Source organism: Echeneis naucrates, chromosome 1, assembly GCF_900963305.1.
Source record: "Echeneis naucrates chromosome 1, fEcheNa1.1, whole genome shotgun sequence".
In the NCBI taxonomy this organism is placed as follows: domain Eukaryota; kingdom Metazoa; phylum Chordata; class Actinopteri; order Carangiformes; family Echeneidae; genus Echeneis; species Echeneis naucrates.
Genome location: NC_042511.1, coordinates 12,829,627 through 12,853,017, shown reverse-complemented (window position 1 = coordinate 12,853,017; position 23,391 = coordinate 12,829,627). Strand labels below are relative to the sequence as shown.

At 40.6% G+C, this 23,391-nt stretch overlaps 1 protein-coding gene across 2 annotated transcripts in view; it reads left to right on the top strand.

The window, feature by feature from the left end:
- The window catches only part of LOC115035431 (ATP-binding cassette sub-family A member 1-like), a 29,996-nt gene extending 8,943 nt beyond the window's left edge, over positions 1-21,053 (top strand). The window contains exons 6-48 of one of the 2 annotated variants that reach the window (XM_029494376.1): positions 630-821; positions 2,603-2,692; positions 7,158-7,401; positions 7,489-7,628; positions 7,719-7,835; positions 8,923-9,117; positions 10,309-10,517; positions 10,619-10,795; positions 10,882-11,104; positions 11,305-11,526; positions 11,704-11,908; positions 12,047-12,160; positions 12,321-12,495; positions 12,608-12,739; positions 12,834-12,973; positions 13,080-13,217; positions 13,305-13,534; positions 13,822-13,894; positions 14,001-14,203; positions 14,341-14,392; positions 14,538-14,642; positions 14,947-15,095; positions 15,229-15,353; positions 15,772-15,870; positions 15,983-16,172; positions 16,316-16,410; positions 16,517-16,549; positions 16,659-16,764; positions 16,964-17,038; positions 17,339-17,508; positions 17,624-17,801; positions 17,929-18,044; positions 18,136-18,280; positions 18,430-18,553; positions 18,627-18,756; positions 18,932-19,115; positions 19,248-19,354; positions 19,603-19,744; positions 19,863-19,997; positions 20,122-20,225; positions 20,372-20,464; positions 20,578-20,821; positions 20,913-21,053. In XM_029494376.1, the coding sequence (XP_029350236.1) occupies positions 630-821; positions 2,603-2,692; positions 7,158-7,401; positions 7,489-7,628; positions 7,719-7,835; positions 8,923-9,117; positions 10,309-10,517; positions 10,619-10,795; positions 10,882-11,104; positions 11,305-11,526; positions 11,704-11,908; positions 12,047-12,160; positions 12,321-12,495; positions 12,608-12,739; positions 12,834-12,973; positions 13,080-13,217; positions 13,305-13,534; positions 13,822-13,894; positions 14,001-14,203; positions 14,341-14,392; positions 14,538-14,642; positions 14,947-15,095; positions 15,229-15,353; positions 15,772-15,870; positions 15,983-16,172; positions 16,316-16,410; positions 16,517-16,549; positions 16,659-16,764; positions 16,964-17,038; positions 17,339-17,508; positions 17,624-17,801; positions 17,929-18,044; positions 18,136-18,280; positions 18,430-18,553; positions 18,627-18,756; positions 18,932-19,115; positions 19,248-19,354; positions 19,603-19,744; positions 19,863-19,997; positions 20,122-20,225; positions 20,372-20,464; positions 20,578-20,821; positions 20,913-21,053 (6,261 nt within the window). Of the gene's footprint in view, positions 1-629; positions 822-2,602; positions 2,693-7,157; positions 7,402-7,488; positions 7,629-7,718; positions 7,836-8,922; positions 9,118-10,308; positions 10,518-10,618; positions 10,796-10,881; positions 11,105-11,304; positions 11,527-11,703; positions 11,909-12,046; positions 12,161-12,320; positions 12,496-12,607; positions 12,740-12,833; positions 12,974-13,079; positions 13,218-13,304; positions 13,535-13,821; positions 13,895-14,000; positions 14,204-14,340; positions 14,393-14,537; positions 14,652-14,946; positions 15,096-15,228; positions 15,354-15,771; positions 15,871-15,982; positions 16,173-16,315; positions 16,411-16,516; positions 16,550-16,658; positions 16,765-16,963; positions 17,039-17,338; positions 17,509-17,623; positions 17,802-17,928; positions 18,045-18,135; positions 18,281-18,429; positions 18,554-18,626; positions 18,757-18,931; positions 19,116-19,247; positions 19,355-19,602; positions 19,745-19,862; positions 19,998-20,121; positions 20,226-20,371; positions 20,465-20,577; positions 20,822-20,912 lie in introns of both variants that reach the window. The other variant, XM_029493627.1, reaches the window with a different exon arrangement.
- Positions 21,054-23,391: the final 2,338 nt, after the last annotated feature.

Below are 23,391 nucleotides of genomic sequence, written 5' to 3'. Positions count from 1 at the left end.
TTTTATATAATGTGTATAATTTTGTATAATGTGTTCAACCAGTCAGCCAAAACAATGCAGCCTTTTTATCACCAGACAAGTCTCTTGGAGTAGAGCTAAATTTGGATTACGTGCCAAAAAGCCTTCCTGTAGCTATCCTTGATATGGTATATTTCATCTTCTGAGTGACACAGTTACATCCTTAAGGTCAGATTTTGGGAACCCAACTTTTTAATACTGGTACATAACACAATCTCAAGAAAAGAGCTCTTTTGAAATACATTTTTTACTTTGGCATTTATAAATGCATTATAACTCAAGGTCAAATCTACATCTCCACAAACCTGCATTGAATTTCTTTAGTTGAGTTAGATTTTGTGCCTTTGAATGGGAATCAAGCTTGTTAATCTGTTAATATTAATAACAGAATGCTGTATGTTGTTTTAAAGTGAACATTTATAGTTTATTTAAAGCCAAAAATGAACACACAATAAATTCAACTTTAAGTTCACACCTTTTTTTTCGGTATGTTGTCAAATTTTCATCAACAAAAGCAATTTTTTTTCTCCTCTTGTGTCTTCTCATAGGCTCACACAAGTTTTCATTATTGTGTACCTGAACCACTGCGTGCTTTTCTTCTCTTCATTCAGGTGCTGACTAAAGGTTTTGGCTTCCATCTCAGAGACCTCTGTAACAGTACACCTCTGGAAGAGTTTGTTCACATTGCTGACAACAACGTGTCCCGTATGACTCAAGAAATTATCTGCAAGTCCTCCAGTGATTGGCTTGACAAGGCTCAAAGCCACTTCCTGTCCAACTTGGACTTCCTTAAACCCATTCGCGTGAGTAAATGTGTTGAGGCACATACACCAATTGCTGAATGCAATGGTCACATCTTCTGGAACATCCTTGGTTAAATTATTCATCAAATGTAAACATTTGAGCAAAAAAATAAACAAGCATCCAAACCATCAGACTGCAATTACCAAACCCATAGTCCATGGGGTTAAAGGACAGGCACTTCATTCCATTTTTTTTTATGAGAAAACACATAGTTTGATCATAGTTCATGCTGAATCAACAATGACTGGCCTCCAGCATAAGCCAGAATCTGGTATCTTTGCCAAGAGGTCAATTTCAACATTTCTGGAACTCAACAGGGAGTCATTCGCAATCAGGAACGCCAGTATGTCTCCTCTGTCTTTACAAATGAAGTCATTTTATTTGCTTTTCCTTCGAGGTGGTTGGGTGTTCACAAAATAAGAAGTGGAAAATGATGAACAAGTGCACACACAAAGATACACAAAGTCATAAGCAAACACACGTACATCTGCATGGCAGATGATTGTCCTGACACTTCAGAAACAGGTTGGGATAGCTTTTTGAGATCATTGTGCTTACATGGACTGGTTTACTGACAGACGGAATCACTGTTTGACTCTTAGCAGTTCTATTCATCCATTTAAACTAAATCCCCTGATCTATTGCCTTTTCTGTAAGTTTTTGGTCCTTGTCTTTCCTCCTTCCACCACCTCTTTCCTCTCTGTCGCCAGCTCTCACTGTATCTTCCCAAACAGCCTGCCCCCTTTCCATAAAACCCATGACCTACATGTGAGTCACGATGGCGAAAGATGGCAAGAGGTGAAAAAAAAAAAAAACTCAGATCAGCACTACACACTAGCTCTGATCTTTAGAGGGACTACAGACAAAGGGGGAGACTTACAAAATGAAAAATCATCACAAAGTCAACAAAGCTTAGTAATGAAGATCTCCAATGTGCTGTTAAGAGATTAGAGAGGCTTCACTCTTACCTCTTGGCATTGGCCCCTCATTGTGGGTCTGAAACCCCCAAACTCATATGTTGTTCTTATTCTTTGTCCAAACTCTAGTGCAGACTGGAAATACCTTTCCAAAAGTAATAAAACTAAGCAAAATTGACGTTGGGAACGCTGACATAATTCATGAATTATTCTGTGCATAAGTGTGTGTACACCAATTAGTCAGAGCATTTTGACACGAGTTGTGTAAGTGTAAGACAGAGAAAGCAAGGGAAAGACATTGGGAAAGAGATAAAAAATGAAATGGAAGAGAATATACTACAGAACAAGTTACAGTAGCTTTCATTCTTTCTCTATGGCTGTTCTGTTTTAATTAGCAACGCTTGTGCTTTTACAAGTGCCAGATGTTCCAGCAGCTGACAGCTTAATGTGATAGATGAGAGCACACACACTGAACAGTTTGACAGATAAGGACACAGGAGGTCAAAGCCAGACTGACCCGTTGTTCTTTCTTGCCTCTTCCCTGACCTGCAATCAAAATGTTATTCTTTCTCCCCCCATTAGTCCTACATCACAGTTCCCCTCCCCCATCATCCCACTTAGAATAACAAAAAAAAAAAATGCTAAAAGGCAATTGTATTGTCTTCGTGGATATATAATGTAAAGTAAATAATGTAAAGATGTAGACAAAGCATATGACATATGTTTTACATAAAACATAAGAGTTTTAGCTTAAGTTATGTGTCTGTTTTTTAATTTGAGATTGTGTTGTCTCGAATATGCGGATGAACCAAAACACAGGAAAGACTCTGCAGCATAGTAATGATCCCCTTTCTCTTCAACAGAAGGATGTGAGGTCGGACCCCAAAGTCGTTCAGGAGGTCTCAGCTGCAACCGATAATCTTCTGGAAAGCTTGGGAGCACTGGCTGTGGAGGTAGATAAACAAAACACCCACAGATCACACGACTCACACATGTTATAACAAGTGCAAACAGGACTGCTGAAGTATTTGTTTCCAAAGTTCAGTAATAGTGTTTGTGAACAAAATCAATTCTTACCAAGAATCCTCTCTCAGTGGACCTTTGATGCATTACAACTAGGGGAAGTTAAGGTCAGGGTCATACTGACAATATTAACAATGTTATATATAAGTGCTGTCAAATGATAAAAAGTTTTAATCATATTTTTCTCATGGCCACTGTGGATTAATTTACATGAACCACAATTAAGAGACGCGTTAATTACGCTAAAGTATTTATCAAATAACTGATCTGGGAAATTCTATTTGTTTTGTGAGTGGCCTCTGGGACACAAGTGAGAAAGTGTCAGTAAAAATAAATAAAAGAATTAAGAAGTCAAGGCACACTCCTATAAAAACAGGTGGCAAACTTAAAAGAACGATGCTAAGTGAAAAAATAAGACACGACATGACATACCTCAACTGGTCCTCTTTAAATTCAGCCAACTCATTTGTGTTTTTTAGTATTTAGCTGCTTTAATACTATTTGTCTTTATTTATTCCACAGAGACAGTGTACTCTGGTATTCTGAGTATTCCGTATCACTTCTTGGGTGACAAATTAGAGTCTGCAAAATGTACCTTTCTCATGAACAAAGTAGCTCTGTGAAATGGTCTTTTTCCGCTGAGTTGGCTGATTATACGACACCAGCTGCATGTGCATGAGAGGTTTGCAGCTGTGATAGCACTTCTTGTCTAAGCAGGTGTATGAAGGGAAGTCAGCTGATTGTTTCCTGTGTCATCAATCATTAAAGTTACATCCTATAGCAATCCTATTTACCCCTTTCTGCCACATGTAATTCAGTTTTTCTTGGCACTCTGTGAGTAGCCAATCATTTACAAATATCAATGGTCGGCCTCACCGTGTTTCAACGTGTTTTTTGTTTCTGGACCAACTCTTATTGATCTTTTATACTCCCATGAAGACTTTGTGCTTATTTCAGGCCCTTGGTTAATCAGGTATGACATGTCAACCCTGTGTGACAATAGCCGTTGGTGTGTATTTCTGTGCTTAAAGCAAATTATGCGTGTCTGCTTGATAGATTTGTAGATTAGTTATGAGGCTGGGATGGAGAAGCGGGACTCATGTGAACTCTATGCAATCATCTGCCTATCTGTGTTTCAGTCCAGGGCTTATCATTATTGGAAGGCCAAAAGAACTGCAGCCATAATATATTTTCAAAATGTCCTCTGAGGAGAGAACAAAAAGCTAATTTTCACATGGAAGCACGCATAACAAAGAACAGGAAAATGCTGCCAGTTGGATTAATATGTAGAAATAAATCTTGGTTGCTGTGTCCTTAAACTTCTTTCAGGGTTTTTGAATGAATATTTTGACATTGGTCTGAAACAAGTTTAACTGCATTTTAAAAAGTGACAAATTTTCTTCCTCTCAGAAAATATGAAAAATGTATTTTTAATAATAAGTATAACATTGTGTACAGGTTTTATAGCCCCATATTACATTTGAAATGGAATAATGTGCAGTAAAGAAACTCAGCAAAAAGTCATTCACTGTTTACATACATCCGTTCTGTTTACTGCTTGCCTGAAGCTTTGCAAGATGTGAAGGAAAAGGTTTGAGTCTGTTACAGTGTAGGAATGAACTGTGGTGTCTCGCAGCCAGTTTAAAGGCCCATGGAAGATTATATAAGCCTTAAAACTGTATATAATCCCCATCAACAGGATGAAATAAATTAATAGAATATCTTTGATTAAGTTTTCTGTAAATTCTCCATACTCATGCTCTTCTCTGTTTGTCAGCAGATTGTTTTCATTGTCCTCATGAGGCTGACAGCCGACACTAATGATTTGGATGCCCACTCATTCCCAAACTATTACAGCGCCTTTTACTAACAACTTCATTATGTTGGTTGATAATTAAGCTACAGATGACATGAAATTTCTTCCCTGACAAGCCGGGCCAGTGTTTAGTTTTTTTAATCATTTGCTCAGATTTTAATCAACATGTTATTGACATGTATCGCCTTTGTATTGTTTGCCTTAAGTAGCTTATGCGATTGCTGAGCAAAGCAGTGGGGAGTGCACAAACTCAAGTAACCGCCATCCCAAAGCCTCATCACTGTCATCCTGGAGAAATCTTATCACCTGATATTTGAATTGTTATTTGTTCTCAAAATTTAAAATAGGTTTTTACCCTTTGGAGTTTGCATGATAGCCCTGGAAAAGCATGCCAGTTTTAATAAGACCAAGTCTTTGATTTACACTACTGTCACAGGAAGCAGAAGTGAACTCTACTTAATTAATTGTACTGCAAAATCTAACATATTCAGGTTCCAAGCTAGTTTGGATGTGTTTAAAATCTTAGTTTCTTATACGTTTTTATCAATTTATGAATAGCCCCTGAGCTACTCCAGCAAGCAACTGTGAGCTGGAGTGGAAATTGACCTCAAGTAACCTCATAGAGCCTAGTGTGAATAAGGTTACTCTAGGACAATCCTCTCCTGCTGCCTGCCTGTCTGCATGTGTGTGTATTACTCACTTAGTTAACATGGCCATCTTCCCTAGAGGGAAATGACACATACATTCAGTTGTGCACAGACCAACACAAACACACGTTTTAGCTGGCAAGAGACATAAACTTGAGCACTGGTTCTTAAATATGTGAATATTAAACAATAGCAAGAGAAGGATGAGGGTTTTGTCAGTCATTGCTGTGTTTCTGCAGCTTCCATAGACCTTGGTAATTAAGTGCAGGTGCATATTTACACCAAATTTGCACCACCAGCAACCCTTTAATGCATAAATATACAAAGACAGCAAAGAAAACCACACACACAAAGACTATGATATGCAGCCAATTCCAGACACAAACACGCACATTATCACACCCAGTGTTTTGCGCATCAGCAAGCATAAAAGTATGTGACAGTTTGATGTGGCTGAGAGTTCAGCTGTGGAGAACCACATACAGAACGATCTCAGCAAAGTGCAGTTACGTTGGTCCATGTTTGTGTACACATTCAGCATTTAAAATGCAACAGTTCTCTTGTGTCTCACTTTCTCATTGTTTGAGAACAGTGTTGAATATCCTGTTAATAGACAGAAGACAAATTACACACTATGGAAAGGACAACAGTTTGCTTAAAATGACGCACAGTCAAGGAGGGAAATGTTATTTGCTGTGAAACACATTGTGTGTCAGGATGTCTTGAATGTCCGTGCCTCAGCTCAGTTTATGTGTTGCTGGGTGTTTGTATTGGTGTGAGAGTAAATTCAGTAAAAATTGTCAGTGTAATTATGCTCTGCTTGAAAAGCCTGCAGAGTGCCTATTAGGAGAGTGACCGATAGTAACCTCCCTTTGTTCTCACTCCTTCCACTCTGGCGTTCATTTTCATATCCTTTCTTTCTTTCATTCTTTCTCTCATTTTTTGTGACCTTTCTTTGCCCTCCTTCCATTTTCATCTCAGGAAATTCTTACTTCATCAGCCTCCATTCTTTGTACACATGCAATGTGAGCTTACACTAAGCCCAAGTACCAGGCTCTGGTTTACATTTAGGAAACAAAAGCTTTCATCTCATTCTACCCTTCTTTATTTTAGCTACATGAGAAACCGAAGCCAACTCCTTTCATTCCCTCCCTATCACGGGTTTGGTGGGATAATTGTGTGCAGTTGAACCATTTGTATTCATAAATGAGGAATCTGTGGTTAGTTTCCTTGTGACCTGTAGTTACCTCCCTGTGAAACAAAATGAACTTCCTGCTCAAATCCTCATTCACATGCAAACTCACTGGCGCAAGATCAGGGACAGCAGTCAATTTTATCTTGGTCAGGCAGACAACTAAGTGCTAAGTGTCTCCACCCCCAAGTGTAACACTGGACTTCCATGTCCAGAATACCAGCACTCATGGTGCAGATGATAACCTTTGATAACTACATCACCAAACACACACACACAAACATCCTGTTGTGACATAGTCTTTCAAATATGGTTACAGAAATATTAGTTGCAGTATATGATGCATGTACAGAGAATGCCTGAGGAAGGTACATTATAGAAGCTTATCAACAAACTCTTAAAGTATGCAGGGTTGTTGGGGGCTAAAGTCATGTTGTGCTAATTTCACAGGTCGGATAGTCCTACTAAAAGAATTTTTTAAAAATAACAAATCTATTCCTATCCATATTCTGCAATCACATTAAAGTGTGACGTGAAAATGTATTTGTATCAAAGCATTACTGTAAACTTCAAAAGCCAACATCAACACCCACAACTTTGTGTCTGGGTATTTATTTTTTCTGGATTGGTGGAAAAGAGTGCGTTGTCAGTGTTGTTTGATATAGTAAATCTTCCAAAAAACATTGTAATGCTAATATTTCAGTTTTGTTTTGTTTTTTTTTTGTGTGTGTCTCCACCAGCTTGCCAGTATGAAGAGTTGGAAGGATATGCGAAAGGAGATCCTCTATCTCACAGCGAATGCTACAGACCCTCCAAACCAGATCTACCAGGCTGTGTCACGTATTGTCTGTGGGCACCCTGAAGGTGGTGGCCTCAAAATTAAGTCTCTCAACTGGTATGAAGACAACAACTACAAGGCCCTGTTTGGAAACCATGGCAATGACAGTGACAGCGAACCTCTCTCAGCTTATGACAACTCCTCAAGTAAGTGTGCAGATCAGATCTAAAGTTCAGTCTTCTGAATCAAGTTGAAATCAGAAGACTCAAAATGACTTTGTGCTTATTTCTCAGCCCCCTATTGCAACAACTTGGTCCGGGGCCTCGAGTCGAGTCCCATTTCCAGGATGATCTGGAGAGCTCTGAAGCCACTGCTCATGGGGAAGATCCTGTACACCCCCGATACTCCAGCAACGCAGAGGATTATTAGTGAGGTAAAAAAAAGGTCCCTCTCATGTCTAAAAGCCCATTGCAATTATCACTTCAAATCATTTTCATGACTAAGGATGTATTTTTGTGTGCAGGTTAATAAGACCTTCCAAGAATTTGGTGTTCTGAGGGACCTCGGAGGGATGTGGGATGAGATGAGGCCAAAAATTTGGAACTTCATGGAGAATAGCGAGGAAATGGACTTGGTTAGGGTGAGTGGGACGCACTCACAGCAGTCTGTGCTTCAATGTGACTGAAGTGTCATTTTCCCCTTACAAAGGAAAGGCCAGTCAAGAATTATGCAGGAAGGGGTTATCCTTTATCTTTTTCTTTGCAGGCTGACCAAAGTACCTCTAATTGTACAGAAATGGGGTAGAGGCAGGGAAGATTAACATGAGAGATAAAAATCAGTAACTAACACAGACACGTGCAGATTAAAAGGACAGAGTCTGGTTCAACCATAAAACTTGATTAATTGAGACAGACAGATGTGGCATTAACATGTGGATCTGGCACTAAAAAACATTTAGAACATGAAGCCAAACAATGTTTGGCCTCATTTAAAACATTTGCTTTCACTAATCAGATCAAAGCACAGACAAGAGTCTTTAATCTCGCTTACAGGAGTATGTGTTCTGTCTTGGTTTATGTGGTTTAAAACTCAGCCTGTTGTACAGGATCAGACATAGACTATCATGTCGTTATAAAAAAAAAAGTCAAATATATTTCTTTCTAGTTTTCATGTGAATCTATAAGCACTACTTCCACCTAGTGGTGAAATGTGATATTTTTGAGTCATTTACTCATGCGTCACAATGCATTTTCAACACAGCTGTTTGAATTCACTTTAAAGCTGTCTTAATTTTGTCTATAATAATAATAACACAGCTTCAAAAAATTGTCTGTTTGTACAGTAATTCAATTGTAAGGGATAGGTTTCTCTGTCAGGGAAAGAGGTAATTGCTGCAATAACAGAGACACCATTTTATGAGAAACCTTGAACTGGGACCCCAGAACATAAAATGAGAGTAAAATAGGTCACAAGTCAAACACACAAAGACACCAAAGAGGCCAACAGTAATAAAAAGGTCAGAGAAGCAAACATGCCTTCAGGCATGAAGTCTGCTTTCAGCTGTTTATGCTTTCACTGCTGCTTGACACACATTTTGAGTGCAATGAAATGAGCTCTTCTTAATCTCTCTAATTTAACATGTAACACAACACATTGGCCCTCAGACATCATCACTGCTTTGTATATAATTGTATATATAAATGTAAATATTTCACCTTTTTTTGCAGACCCTGCTCCAGAATAATGCCAGTGCAGCATTCCTTAACACCCAGCTGAGTGAGACTGAGTGGCAGGTGTCAGATGTGTCTGAATTCCTGTCCAAGGCCTCAGAGGACCAAAGACCTGCAGGATCCACCTTTACCTGGAGAGATGTCTTCAACGAGACAGACCAGGCCATACAGACTATATCACGCTTCATGGAGGTTAGTGTGTCAGTGAAAGATGATGTATTTATTTATCATCACCAAAAGAACAATATGCAAAAAGTAAAGAATAATAGTATAAGCATAAATAAGAAATGGCATGGCAACCTATAATTTTATGGGCCTTAGGTTGTGTCTGAAAAGTAGTATCGAAAAAAGAAGCAAAACGTGAGGGAAGGGGTAAAATGCCAATTGTCCATTTAGGTCAGAACATTTCAAAATCACCCATATCTTCTATTGTATCTTAATGCAAATCAAATGTTCTTTTCCTTTCATTTTCTTGTCAAGTTAAATCATTGTTATGCCTAGTGTGTTAGTCTGTGTTTACTGGGTCAGTATGCCAGAGCCAAGCTTCAGCGATAAACAATTGCTCTTAAGATCTTGCCAAATTTTGATCAATGTGAATTGGCTATTGTTTTTATTTGTTTGTGTGAGTAGACTTAATCATTGATATGCCCATAACAAAACCATCATGGTTCAGTAGTCAAAGAGATTTAAGAGCTTGCTGATGCCTCTAATTAACGATCTGATTACTTCAAGAATGTGATGTTTTTCACTTCATAGCGTGATGACATAAACAACTGATAAGGGACACATGTAGGTTATAATCCTAACATCAAAATTCTTTGATGCAGCTTTGAATTGACCTTGTCACTTTTACTCAACTCAGCTTCCTCATTCCTCTTAACACTGCGGTCATGTACAAATAGAAAATTTCAATTTGTCAGCCTTGTTAGAGAACATTGAACTCAGTGAATTTTCCTTGACCCTGTTTACATCTAGCAGTACAGAAAGCCACCCACTGACCTACTGACTTCACTTAAGTCTTTAAGAGGATCTTATGTGATGTAAAGTTACATTGTTCACACCAGAAACTATGTCAAGGCTGTACACGGCCATTAAAGACTGTCGCCCACATGGTATTAGGAATCTGAGCCTGGTGACTTCTCATAAACTCTAAGGGCCTGGCGGACAATTCAACTTATGTCAGCTGAATATGCTCAAGGCAAATTTTTAGGAGGTCTCAAAGTTACTCATTGTCTAACATTGAATGCTGTTAGCCTGTTATCTTCATTCCACTTTCCTGTTTTCCTTGTCCATCAGCATTTATCAAATACATCATTCAATAGCTAATGCTCTTTATAGTTGGATTGATCAATACGTGGCATAAACCCACTCTCTCTCCTTCAGTGTGTGAACCTGGACAAGCTGGAGCCCGTAGCTAATGAAGAGCGACTGGTCAACAAATCCATGGGCCTCCTGGACCACCAGAAATTCTGGGCTGGAATTGTGTTTCCTGACATCGCCCATAGCAACAGCACTGACCTGCCTCCCAATGTCAACTACAAGATTCGGATGGACATTGATAATGTTGAGAGGACGAACAAGATTAAGGACGGGTAAGGGGCTGTGCCCAGTTGTTATTTAACCTGTGAGGAGGTTGGCACTCTTTTTTTGTATTGCTATTAGGATGCTAACCTTGAATCATCTTGAATTTCAGGTATTGGGACCCTGGTCCCAGAGCAGATCCTTTTGAGGACCTTCGCTATGTCTGGGGTGGATTTTCCTACCTGCAGGATGTCATCGAACAGGGAATCATCAGAGCCATCACTGGCACCAAGGAAAAGACAGGCATATACATTCAGCAGATGCCGTACCCCTGTTATGTTGATGACATGTAAGTGTGGGAAGAAAAACTGAAAACCCTCCCTGTGCTGGTGATTGAGGAGGCGTGTGACTCATTTTTGCTCACTTTTGCCACAGTTTCCTTCGGGTGATGAGTCGATCGATGCCTCTCTTCATGACGTTGGCGTGGATGTACTCTGTAGCCATCATCATCAAGGGCGTTGTGTATGAGAAAGAGGCACGGCTCAAGGAAACCATGAGGATCATGGGCCTGAATAATTGCACCCTGTGGCTCAGCTGGTTCATCAGCAGTTTAATCCCACTGCTCATCAGCGCCGGCTTGCTGGTGATGTTATTAAAGGTTGGTGTTGGGCTCGGAAAAACACATACATCTTGATGCAAGGACTGAAGGCTGTTATTACAGGGATCTCAGCAAATGAAATCATGAATTCAATACTTAATTGTCTAGAAATATCATTCATTGTGGAAAACAAGTGATATCACATTTCTATAAACTGTTTAACGCAGCTGTTTTCTTTCCCTCTCTGCCACCTTTCACAGATGGGCAACCTGCTCCCCTACAGTGACCCGGGTGTTGTGTTTCTTTTTCTGGGATCATTTGGCATAGTCACCATCATGCAGTGCTTTCTCATCAGCACCCTGTTTTCTCGAGCTAACTTGGCAGCCGCCTGCGGTGGGATCATCTACTTCACCCTCTACTTGCCCTATGTGCTTTGTGTCGCCTGGCAAGACTACGTCGGCTTTGGAGCAAAAGTGGTTGTGGTGTGTTGAAAAATTAAACAATACACACACAAATACATGCATGGATACTCAGCTTTTAATGTTTAGCTGAGTTGTTCAGATTTGACCCTCACATTTATTTATTTTTTTTGTATACACATTTGGCTGTCAGTGTCTCTTTCTCTTCAATAAACCCTGGTTTCTCTGTTCTGCTCTCAGAGTCTGCTGTCTCCTGTTGCCTTTGGGTTTGGCTGTGAGTACTTCGCCCTATTTGAAGAGCAAGGGGTGGGCATCCAGTGGTCCAACCTGCTGGCTAGCCCCCTGGAGGAAGACAGCTACAACCTGACCACCTCAATCTGCCTCATGCTGTTTGATGCTGTTTTGTACGGACTGATGACCTGGTACATTGAAGCTGTGTTTCCCGGTAAGTCACGGATGAAGTTTATAATTCTCTGTGTTATTTAATTAATGATGACAATAATGATGATTTTTTTATTGTCAGTAATTATTGTTCTGTTGTTATTATTCTTTTAGAGCTAAAAAAAAAATCCTTCTATTTCAGGTCAGTATGGGATTCCCAGGCCTTGGTATTTCCCTTTCACCAGGACATACTGGTGTGGGGAGAAAGAGAACAAGAACATCTCCGCCACTCTGTCAAAGAAGGGCAATGCTGAAGGTACAAATAATTCATTATTTCATGTCTGTCTTTGTTTTTCTAGGAAAATTTTAAGATAGAAAAACCATCAGTAAACCATTCTCACAAGCTGTTTCTTCTTCAAAAACCATCATCCGTTGTCGCTAAAACACTGTTGTCATTGTGTTTATTATATCCACAGCTGTGTGTATTGAGGAAGAGCCAGGACACATCGACCCCGGTGTTTACATTGAGAATCTAGTTAAGGTGTACAGCCACGGAAACAAGCTGGCTGTGGACGGACTGTCCCTGAGGTTCTATGAAGGACAAATCACCTCATTCCTTGGACACAATGGAGCCGGCAAAACCACGACTATGTGAGATGATACACACTTTTTTATACAAACAACTTCAATGAGTTATGGCAATTTAAAATCTACTCGGTCGACATGCTGACTGACTGTTGTATCCCTTCCTGGTATCTGATAGGTCAATCCTGACAGGCTTGTTCCCACCCACCTCTGGTACTGCTTATATTCTCGGCAAGGACATCCGCACTGAGCTCAGCACCATCCGACAGAATCTGGGCGTCTGTCCCCAGCACAACGTACTGTTTAGCATGTATGTATTCTGGATCAAGAAGAGAAACTCTTAGAACACATTAAGGCCCTTCAGTTTTGGTAATCATGTGATTTGCTGCTTTGCTGTAATCCAGGCTGACGGTTGAGGAGCACATCTGGTTCTACGGACGTCTGAAAGGTCTGCCAGAGGAGAAGGTTAAGGCTGAGATGGAGCAGATTGTGAATGATGTAGGACTGCCTCACAAACGAAATTCCCGAACAAGTACCCTCTCTGGTCAGTTCGATTGTCATCACTTTTGTTTTTCAGTAGTTACACAAAAAGTAAGGGACTTTCCATGAAGATGGCATCTTTATCTTTTTATCGCTGCTGTCTTTTTTAGGTGGGATGCAGAGGAAGTTATCAGTGGCTTTGGCTTTTGTTGGGGGTTCAAAGGTTGTGATCCTGGATGAACCTACTGCTGGGGTCGATCCTTATGCACGCAGGGGCATCTGGGACCTGCTGCTTAAATACAGACAAGGTAACTGCGATTACAGTCTAGTTTTAGACATCACTACACTCCTCAGAAGCTATTAGCTTAAGCTGCTTGTATTTTTCCCTCATTCAGGCCGCACCATTATCCTCTCTACGCATCACATGGATGAGGCTGACATCCTTGGTGATCGAATTGCTATCATTTCCCATGGCAAGCTGTGCTGTGTAGGCTCCTCTCTCTTCCTGAAGACTCATCTGGGGACTGGCTACTACCTGACATTAGTCAAGAGAGACTATGACTTGACACTTCAGTCATGCAGGAATTCTGCCAGCACTGTCTGCTACAGCAAGAAAACTGAGAAGGTACAAATGATGTAACATTAGAAATTTGCTTTGTCAGGGCCAAAAAGAAATTGTCTAATTTAGATTAACACTACAACATGCGAAATTCACAAGTTAGGAATGTTTAATAGGCTAACATTGTGTCCAAAGCCAATAACAAGAGTTATTGGCTTTTTTGTGTCAGGCTCCACCAAGTTGAAATAGTAAGGGGTTAACAAAAACAGAAAGAAAGAAAATTACAATCAGAAAGAAATTCAATGTTTAGCATGGTCTTACTTAACTGCTTACTTTTTTTGTCAAATGTTCAGGAGGACAGTGTATCAGAGAGCAGTTCAGATGCAGGTTTGGGCAGCGAACCAGAGAGTGAAACCACCACTATTGGTAAGAATTGACAATAAATTGGCTTAACTTAGCAAAGGACATTTTTTGCCTGTAGAAATCAAGACAGAAGATGTTGATGATCTTAATTTCCTTTTTCCTTTAATAGATGTCTCCCTCATCTCTAACGTGATATTCAAGCATGTCCGAGAGGCTCGCCTGGTGGAGGATCTTGGGCATGAGCTCACCTATGTCTTGCCATACCAGTCAGCTAAAGATGGAGCCTTTGTGGAGCTTTTCCATGAACTTGACGACAGACTCACTGACCTGGGAATATCCAGCTATGGAATATCTGATACCACCCTGGAAGAGGTAAAGCGCACTACAAACCTGACTGACATTTTTGTCTGGTCTTCCACAGTCGGTCCTCCATTGTTGGTTGGGAATAAAGTGATCAGTCAACGTCTGTTTTAGCCGATGTTTTGATCCTTTGTCCTCCAACTTTTCAGATTTTCTTGAAAGTGGCTGAGGACAGTGGAGTGGACTCTGTCGAGCTTTCAGGTGAGCTTTATTCGCCTTTCCACTCTTGACCATGGTTAGATTTACAGTATTGATCAGACAGCCATTATCGTGGTATCATCTTTAAAACTGAAAATAAGAAACTAAAGTGTGTTGTGCTAATTTTTCCACTCTTCTGTGACTGCAGATGGTGTCGTACCAACCAGGACTCGCCGTCATCATGCTTTTGGAGACCACCAGAGCTGCTTGAAGCCTTTCACGGAGGATGACTTTGATTTCAACGACTCTGAAGGTGATCCAGGTAGAACTGCACTACCCAGCATGCAGTGCAATGATAGCAACAGTCTTGTTGCTGTCATTCATATATATAGTGTTTTCTTATTTTCAACCACCTATCCATCCAGGTCGCAGGGGGTGCTGGAGCCAATCCCAGCTAGCATGGCAATAAGATTTATTCAGTAAAATTTTTTAATAAGTTGCTTTGTGCCAGTAAAATTGCCAGACAAACAGTTATGATTAGCCATATGACAAAATCAGGAGAGACAGTTACCATGTTGTAAGTTTGCTCATGTGCATTCTGATGTTTCTCACTACAGAATCCCGAGAGACTGACTGGCTGAGTGGAACAGATGGGAAAGGGTCGTACCAGGTCAAAGGCTGGAGTCTGAAGAGACAGCAGTTCGTTGCACTACTCTGGAAAAGATTCCTCTACGCTCGGCGTTCAAGGAAAGGCTTCTTTGCACAGGTATGCAAATACTATTTTCAATACACTCATTTTCTGTGTAGACCTAACCACTGCCGGAGTCTCTGCTGTGGATCAACATACTCTTACCAGTCTCATTTTAAGTTTCCATGTGTGCTTGATGGTGTTCTTTCAGATTGTTCTGCCTGCAGTGTTTGTGTGCATTGCCCTGGTGTTCAGCCTGATTGTTCCTCCTTTCGGAAAGTATCCCAGTCTGGCTCTGGATCCCAGCATGTATGGAGAGCAGTTTACCTTCATTAGGTGAGATTCTGTTAATCTCATTACTATAATGATAATAAAAATAATACTTTTCCAATCAATTATCCGTCAAACCACCTTTTCCTTCATCATAGTCTGAACTGAGTAATTTTCATGTTCTTTCAGCAAAAAAGGAATGATCTAGCACATTTTCCCAAAGAAATCTGTTGTTTCCACCAACAAAGTGCACAGCTGATGAAATATGTAAAAGGTTATCTAACTGTACTCTGATTCACATCTTACCCAACAGTCAAAAACTCAAAAGTGCTGAAACTGCATTGAATACAGTTATTTAAGGGATTTCTAGTAACATTGAGAAGTAACTTTAAATGTCTGTCCAGATGACCAAATGATTGCATTTTTCCTCAATGACAACAGAAAAATATATGTGTTATTTCATGGGCTGTCTGTGTCTCTGTAGTAATGACATCCCTGAGGACCCTCACACCAACAAACTTCTGGGAGCTCTGACAGCAAAACCTGGATTTGGAACACGCTGCATGAAAGGAGAGCCCATACCGTGAGTTTAGATTTTTATTTAATTTCTTTTTTTTATTCTAAAATATGTAGTAGTGATAATGCAAATCATGATTTGAAGTATGGTCTGAACTTGTCTGAACTTCATTCTCCAGGGACACAGCCTGCACTGCAGTAGAGGATGAGTGGTCGGTCCCACAAATCTCTTTATCGGTGAAGGACATGTTTGAAAAGGGCAACTGGACCATGGAGAATCCATCTCCCCTGTGCGAGTGCAGCTGCAAAGGGCGCAAGCGGATGCTGCCGGAGTGTCCAGCTGGTGCTGGGGGACTTCCACCTCCTCAGGTTAGTAACACACATACATATAATCTTTATATCAAAAATAAAATAGAAATCACGATTTTTTAATGCTTAATCCTTAGATAAAAAAAAAAAGCAGAACACAAAAAATAAATGTCCATTAACAGTTTTTCCATTTGTGTGTCCAGATGAAGATCAGTGAAGAAGACACTCTTCAGAATTTGACTGGCAGAAACATCTCAGACTATCTGGTTAAAACTTACGCACAGATTATTGGCAAGAGGTAACAATCATCGCACATATGCATGTTAAATGTGGCTCCATTATGTCATTTTTCACTCAATGAAGGACAAATTGTTTCCTTTAAATGTGCTCTTCTTTGGTTTCAGCCTAAAGAACAAGATTTGGGTCAACGAGTTCAGGTACATTATTAGACACGATCAATCTTGAGTTCGGGGTATGTCAATAATATTGAACTGAATGCAACTCTGTGCATCTTTCACTAATAGCAAATGACTGTCTTCTCCACAGATATGGTGGCTTCTCACTGGGGGCCAGGAATACTCAGCTTCTGTCCAACAGAGAAGAAATTGACAATGCAATCACTGAGCTGAGGAGACGCTTCCGCCTGGAAAGGGTAAGAAATTTCATGATGGTATTATTTTACATTCCTCACATTTCAGTTTTTTAGGATAAAATGCCAACTTTCATTTTCAAATTTTAGAGTAAAAACTGTAGTTAAATCTGATTAGATAGGGTAATGTTATTGTAGCTGTCGGTTTATTCATGTGCTAAAGAGCATTCTATCTTCTATCCCACCCTCCTTCTTGCTCCAGGGAACAGCCACAGATCGCTTCTTTGGAAGCCTCTCCACTTTCATCCAAGGTCTGGACACTAAGAATAACGTCAAGGTTAGCACAGACCCAAACCCACACACACACACACACACACACACTCATACAGGTTATCTGAAGGTTACTGCCAAGCACCACTGAAAAAAGTCATTAAGCCTAAACAAGGAGGCAAGTAAATAGAGAGTGCCAGTGCACAGCAAACAATTTAGTGCCAACAAAGTCATGTGAGGTACTTTTAAAGGAAAAAAAAATCCACTTTAGGATGATTAGAAAGCTAGTAAATTACTTCCAGTTTCCTCTATTTTCCCTCTGAGATTACAGAAGCTGAAATGTCATATCTGCTGCTTGTTTCTCCAGATATGGTTTAACAACAAGGGCTGGCACAGCATGAGCTCCTTCCTCAACGTGATGAACAACGGCATCCTGCGGGCAAGTCTGCCTGCCGGCAAAGATCCCTCGAAGTTTGGAATCACTGCCTACAATCACCCACTCAACCTCACCAAGGAGCAGCTTTCGCAGGTCGCATTGTGAGTATTATGAAAAGCTGATGAAATTTGACTGAAAATTTCGCCGAAATTTTCTGAGGACTTCAAGACTGGTTCTCATTTCTCCTCTATCTTTGGACTCTTCTCTATCACCCAGGATGACAACATCAGTGGACGTGTTGGTGTCCATCTGTGTGATCTTCGCCATGTCCTTTGTCCCTGCCAGTTTTGTGGTTTTCCTCATCCAGGAGAGAGTGAACAAGGCAAAACACATGCAGTTTATCAGTGGAGTGCAGCCTTTCCTCTACTGGCTGGCCAACTTTGTGTGGGATATGGTAAGACAGCCCCGTTCAGTCGGCCTCTTTCTTCGAACTCTACAAACGGCGCGAGAAAGGGAATTCAAAATAGATGAACAAAACACACCAGTTCTTACCGAAGCCTCCTTTTCTTCTTGTATTGCAGTGCAACTACATCGTCCCAGCTACACTGGTTATCATTATTTTTGTGTGTTTCCAACAAGACGCCTACGTGTCCTCTACCAATCTGCCAGTTCTGGCCCTGCTGCTGCTGCTCTACGGGTGAGTGTGACACAAGTTAATTTGATTAGCTTTTACTTCTTTCATTCATCATTTTTGTGTCATCTAAAATGTTCTTTGTATCTCCTTTCAGATGGTCAATCACCCCTCTGATGTACCCAGCCTCATTTTTCTTTAAGATCCCCAGCACAGCCTACGTGGTCCTGACCAGTGTTAACATACTCATAGGAATAAATGGCAGCGTCTCCACTTTTGTATTGGAGCTGTTTGGGAGCAATGTGAGTAAAGAGTCTGTGGAGCAGTCACAATTGATTTTTGATTCAAAAATGTGAAGAAAGGAACAACTTTGATGGCAAAGGACTTTGAAGGAGCTCTAGCCATCTCATTGAAATATTAACTACGAATGTTGACATCATTCATGTTCCAGGAGATCGGTGGTATCAACGATATCCTGAAGAACGTGTTCCTCATCTTCCCGCACTTCTGTTTGGGCAGAGGACTGATTGACATGGTGAAGAATCAGGCAATGGCTGATGCTTTAGAGCGATTTGGTAAGCGCAGCAGTCACCTACTCGTAATCTTCATATATACATTCCTAGTGCTAAAATGTTGGTTCTGTTGTAGGTGAGAATCGATTCCGCTCCCCTCTTGCCTGGGACATGGTGGGAAAAAACCTGTTTGCAATGGCCATAGAGGGTGTTATCTTCTTCTGCATCACCGTCCTCATTCAATACCGCTTCTGCATAAAGGCCAGGTGGGGGAAACCTGTCTTATCTGACAAATTCATTTCAAGTTACACCTCCATATAACACAGCATAGCCTTGTCTAAGAGCTCATAACTAAGAATGATTAACTCTGGGAAAAGGATCCAAATTTAAAACCTGTCTTAACTTTGACTTTTCCTCACTTTACTGCCTGCAATCTTCCAGGTCGTCCACCAGTCATCTGAAGCCTATTGGAGAAGAGGATGAGGATGTGGCCAGGGAGCGATGTAGGATCCTGAGTGGCGGAGGACAGTCAGACATCTTGGAGCTCAGGCAGCTTACTAAGATTTACAAGCGGAAACAGAAGCCAGCAGTGGACCGGCTGTGTGTTGGCATCCCCCCTGGAGAGGTACAGCACAGATTCAGCCAGGCCGCCAGAAAAACTGTGTACTACAGATATAGCAGCTGCTTCATTTTCAAAGCAGATTAAAATTTATCATCAGCACTTGTCTTGAATTTAGCATTGTCTGTCTTTTCGCAGTGTTTCGGATTGCTGGGGGTGAATGGAGCAGGGAAAACCAGCACCTTTAAAATGCTCACAGGAGACTCACTGGTGACAAGTGGAGAGGCCTATCTGGCAGGCAAAAGGTGAGAACAGTTCATGACACAAAATAAATGATAAATCAAATTGCTAGTTTAAAATTACAGAATAAAAAGGATATTTTATCAAAATTGAGATTCAATTGAAAGCATTTTAAATAGACATTAAAGACATCAAGATGGAATAAAGCAACTCCTACCCACTCGTCTTGATAAAAACCTGAATAAATATTCTTAGAACAAGCACATGTCATGAGGCCACATATTAATCATGTATCCTGTTCATTTCTCTCCAGTGTGACCACAGAGATTGATGAAGTACATCAGAACATGGGTTACTGTCCTCAGTTTGATGCTATCAATGACCTGCTGACTGGCAGAGAGCATCTGGAGTTTTACGCCATCCTGAGGGGGGTGCCTGAGAAAGAAGTCTGTGAGGTCAGCAGGAAAAGACACACAAACTAATGTTGTAATCGACACATTTATATATACAATGCAATGGAGTTTATAATTGCAGTCATATATTAAATGGTTGATAACTTGTCCTGTCCACTAGGTGGCAGAGTGGGGCATCCGGAAACTGGGGTTGGTCAAATATGTGGACAAGGCAGCCGGCAGCTACAGTGGAGGAAACATGAGGAAACTGTCTACTGCCATTGCACTCATAGGAGGACCACCTGTTGTGTTTCTGGTCAGTGAAACTAAACAAAAACATTTATTTTTCATAAAAATAATTTATTAATAATTTTAGTTGCAGCTTATATTTTACACAATATTTTAGCACAAGCTGAGCATGTTTGGTTTCCTGTTTATAGGACGAACCAACAACAGGCATGGACCCTAAGGCGCGTCGGGCATTGTGGAACGCCATCCTCAGCATCATTAAAGAGGGGCGATCTGTAGTCTTGACCTCTCACAGGTTCGACTGGCCATTCAATAATTTGTTGAACAACACACCAAGAACTGTTTGTTTCACCCCCAATAAACCATTTCTTCTCTTTTGTCCTTAATTTATTGAACCTTGTTTACCTAATTCTTCTGCTTTTTTTCTGTGTTTTATTACAGTATGGAGGAGTGTGAGGCACTTTGCACCAGGATGGCCATTATGGTCAACGGCAGGTTCCGCTGTCTGGGCAGTGTGCAGCACCTCAAAAACAGGTACAAACACACTTACCCAGATTTCTGACGCGACAAACGAAAGTCAAGCACAAAAGAAACGTCATACCATGTCTTTGGTTTGGTGAAAGTATGCCTCTTTTCTTTCTTGTCAGGTTTGGTGATGGTTACACAATCATCCTGCGGGTGGCAGGGCCGAATCCAGACCTCCGGCCAGTAATGGTTTTTATCGAACAGGAGCTGCCAGGCAGCACACTGAAGGAGAAACATCGCAACATGCTGCAGTACCAGCTGCCTTCATCCCTCACCTCCCTCGCCCGCATTTTCTCCCTGCTCTCCAAGAACAAGGAGGTGCTCAGCATAGAGGACTACTCTGTGTCTCAGACCACTCTAGACCAAGTAAGCAAATGTATCTGAGGCGCTGACTGTAATTTGGTTTCATCTTTTAATAAAGTGAAGGTTCATTTCCTTTTCCTCTCCCCTCCTTCAGGTGTTTGTAAATTTTGCCAAGGACCAAAGTGATGAGGACCATTTGAAAGACGTCCATCTGAGTAAGCGAGACGCTGTGGTAGTGGACTTTTCCCAGCTAAACTCTTTCCTCACGGACAAGACAAGGGAGAGCTGCGTCTGAATCCAGAAACATACCATCAGCGAGAGTTGCTTTGCTTCACCCACTCTCCCCTCACCCCAAATATGGACCACTTATCTGAGGGGGGGGGTAAAGTGTTTTCTTTTTTTTTTTCAATTTTTTAGTCTTTTTTAATTGTTATCATTTCTCAGTGGACCTGCACTTAAGCGCACAGCCTCTTGAAAAGGCAGAGACTGCAGGTATTGTGAAAAAACACTGAAACAATGAAAACTCAATGCAAATCAATGCAAGATACATATAAATATATTTAAAATGAGAGGATGTTCTAGTGAGGGTTGGAGACTGGTGCTTCTCCTTCACTAGGTGGAGAGAGGGAAAAAGACTCAGATCACTTGAAATAACAGCAGGATTTGAATGCTGTTTGAGTTTGAAATGGACAAGGTTTTGGGGTGACAGAAGGAAATATCTCGAGTTTTTAATCCCCAGTCCTAGAAGTAGTTAGCAGTAGGAAGTAGGGCTCCGTTTGTGCTAATCTGTATGGTGGAATAGCAGCAGTATAAAGCAAACAAAACAAGTTTGGAACATTCACTGCCAACTGCTAAAGGGCGGACTGACTGACTACTTTTTTTATTCAGGGTCAACTTCTCTCAATCTCACTTAATTACCAAGCGCAATTGTTGTGTAATCAAAGTGATGGTAAGAAAAAGTATTTTCAATCAGTGATTTCAGTCAGAAACATGCTATCATATAAGATTTAAATTTTTACTAATTGGATTTTTTTGTTCCTTTTGACAAATATAATCTCTGGTTTTTGTTTTTTTGTGTGTTTTTTTTTTTTTAAATAACAATTAAGACTGATAACTAAGTTTTTTTTTTTTTATTTGTTGTTCTCGGTAATCTTGACATTGTCCAGCACAGTGCCTATACTGTATCATGGTGGAGAGAAGAATCTGAGCACTCCAAATAAATATGTAGATAGGCTGCCAAGGAATGTATAAGACAGACACCAACTGACATCAAAGCACAAAAAGGAGCTTTATTATTGAGATGATGTAACAAATATGACCTTTTTTTATTATTTGTGTCCTTAATTGTCAAAAACAAAACAACAATGATTGATGTCTGATGTGCATCAAGATGTGCATTCTGCCATATTGACTTGTTTTGCTCAACATGCCCTCTTGAAACTGGCAGCTACAGGAGGCTGCGGATTGCTGAAGAGCATGGACTGGTTTTGAAGGTTCATTGGACATGTAATTTTGCATGCTTTCCATTGGCACACGCTCTGAGTACTCCTGTGTGTGTGCGCCAACGCATGCCGTAGGATAAACTTGTAAAGGACTGGAGAGAGGACTGAATTTTGCTTCACTGTTGTTGGATTACCGCTGCATACAGGCACACATATGCATGTGGAGTCTACATGCAAATTCTGTCGATAAAAAAAACAAAAAAACGCAAAATATTGTGATTTTTGGCAACAAGATGAATCAGTTCCTGCAGCTTATATCTATAGCAAACAGGGAGACAGTTTCACATCTTTTTATGGAATCTGAAGTTGGCATCGTATGTAGTAACATATGCTTTTATACATGTGCGCTGAGGGCATGATGGGAGCGTTATAGACCAGTCAGCTCTGTTATGGATATTATGTACAGTCGCAGTCTTGTGATGTCAAGTAAAAAAAAAAAATCGTTACCAGTGGAGTGAACAAAACGTATCTGTGCCAAAATGGATCCCAATATGTATCTTTGATCAACCAGCATAAACTGGAGGAGGCAACTGTTTAGTTTAGCTTTCATTTCAGTTTTCCCATCATCTCACCTACAGAAATCCTCCTCTGTTCACTGTAAGCAGCTCAAGCTCAAAAGCACATATTATGTGATATATGTGCTCTTTCGTTCAGTCATTTAGACATTGTGTCGTTCCTATCTTCTAGTGCCGTTGCCAAAATCCAACCTTTGAGCCTGTTCACAATAATCTGCTGCCACAGTGAAGTTAGCTGTACTGTCAGTAACTCAAATATGTTTGAGGTTCAGATACATATTGTGTTTCCAGAGCTAATCAATAAACCAGGCTACATGTCAACAGGGACCACTTTGATTAAAATTGTGTTGTCTATACTTTATATTCCAAGAAAAAAAAATCGAATCCAGGGTTTCTTTAGATAATTTTCACTACGGGTGCTCCTGTGTCATGTAAAATCTTGGAAGGAGTTTCCTATATCACGGGGATCTGTTTTGGGGCTCCAGGCTAAATCTGCTACCAGCACCTGAGGGCCTGATCCAGACCACCCAGTCCTTCTGTTAAATGCGAGCACTTTAGGGGCTAAGCAGCCATTTGTTTCAAATATATAGACAGGGATTTGAAATTAGACATCTGG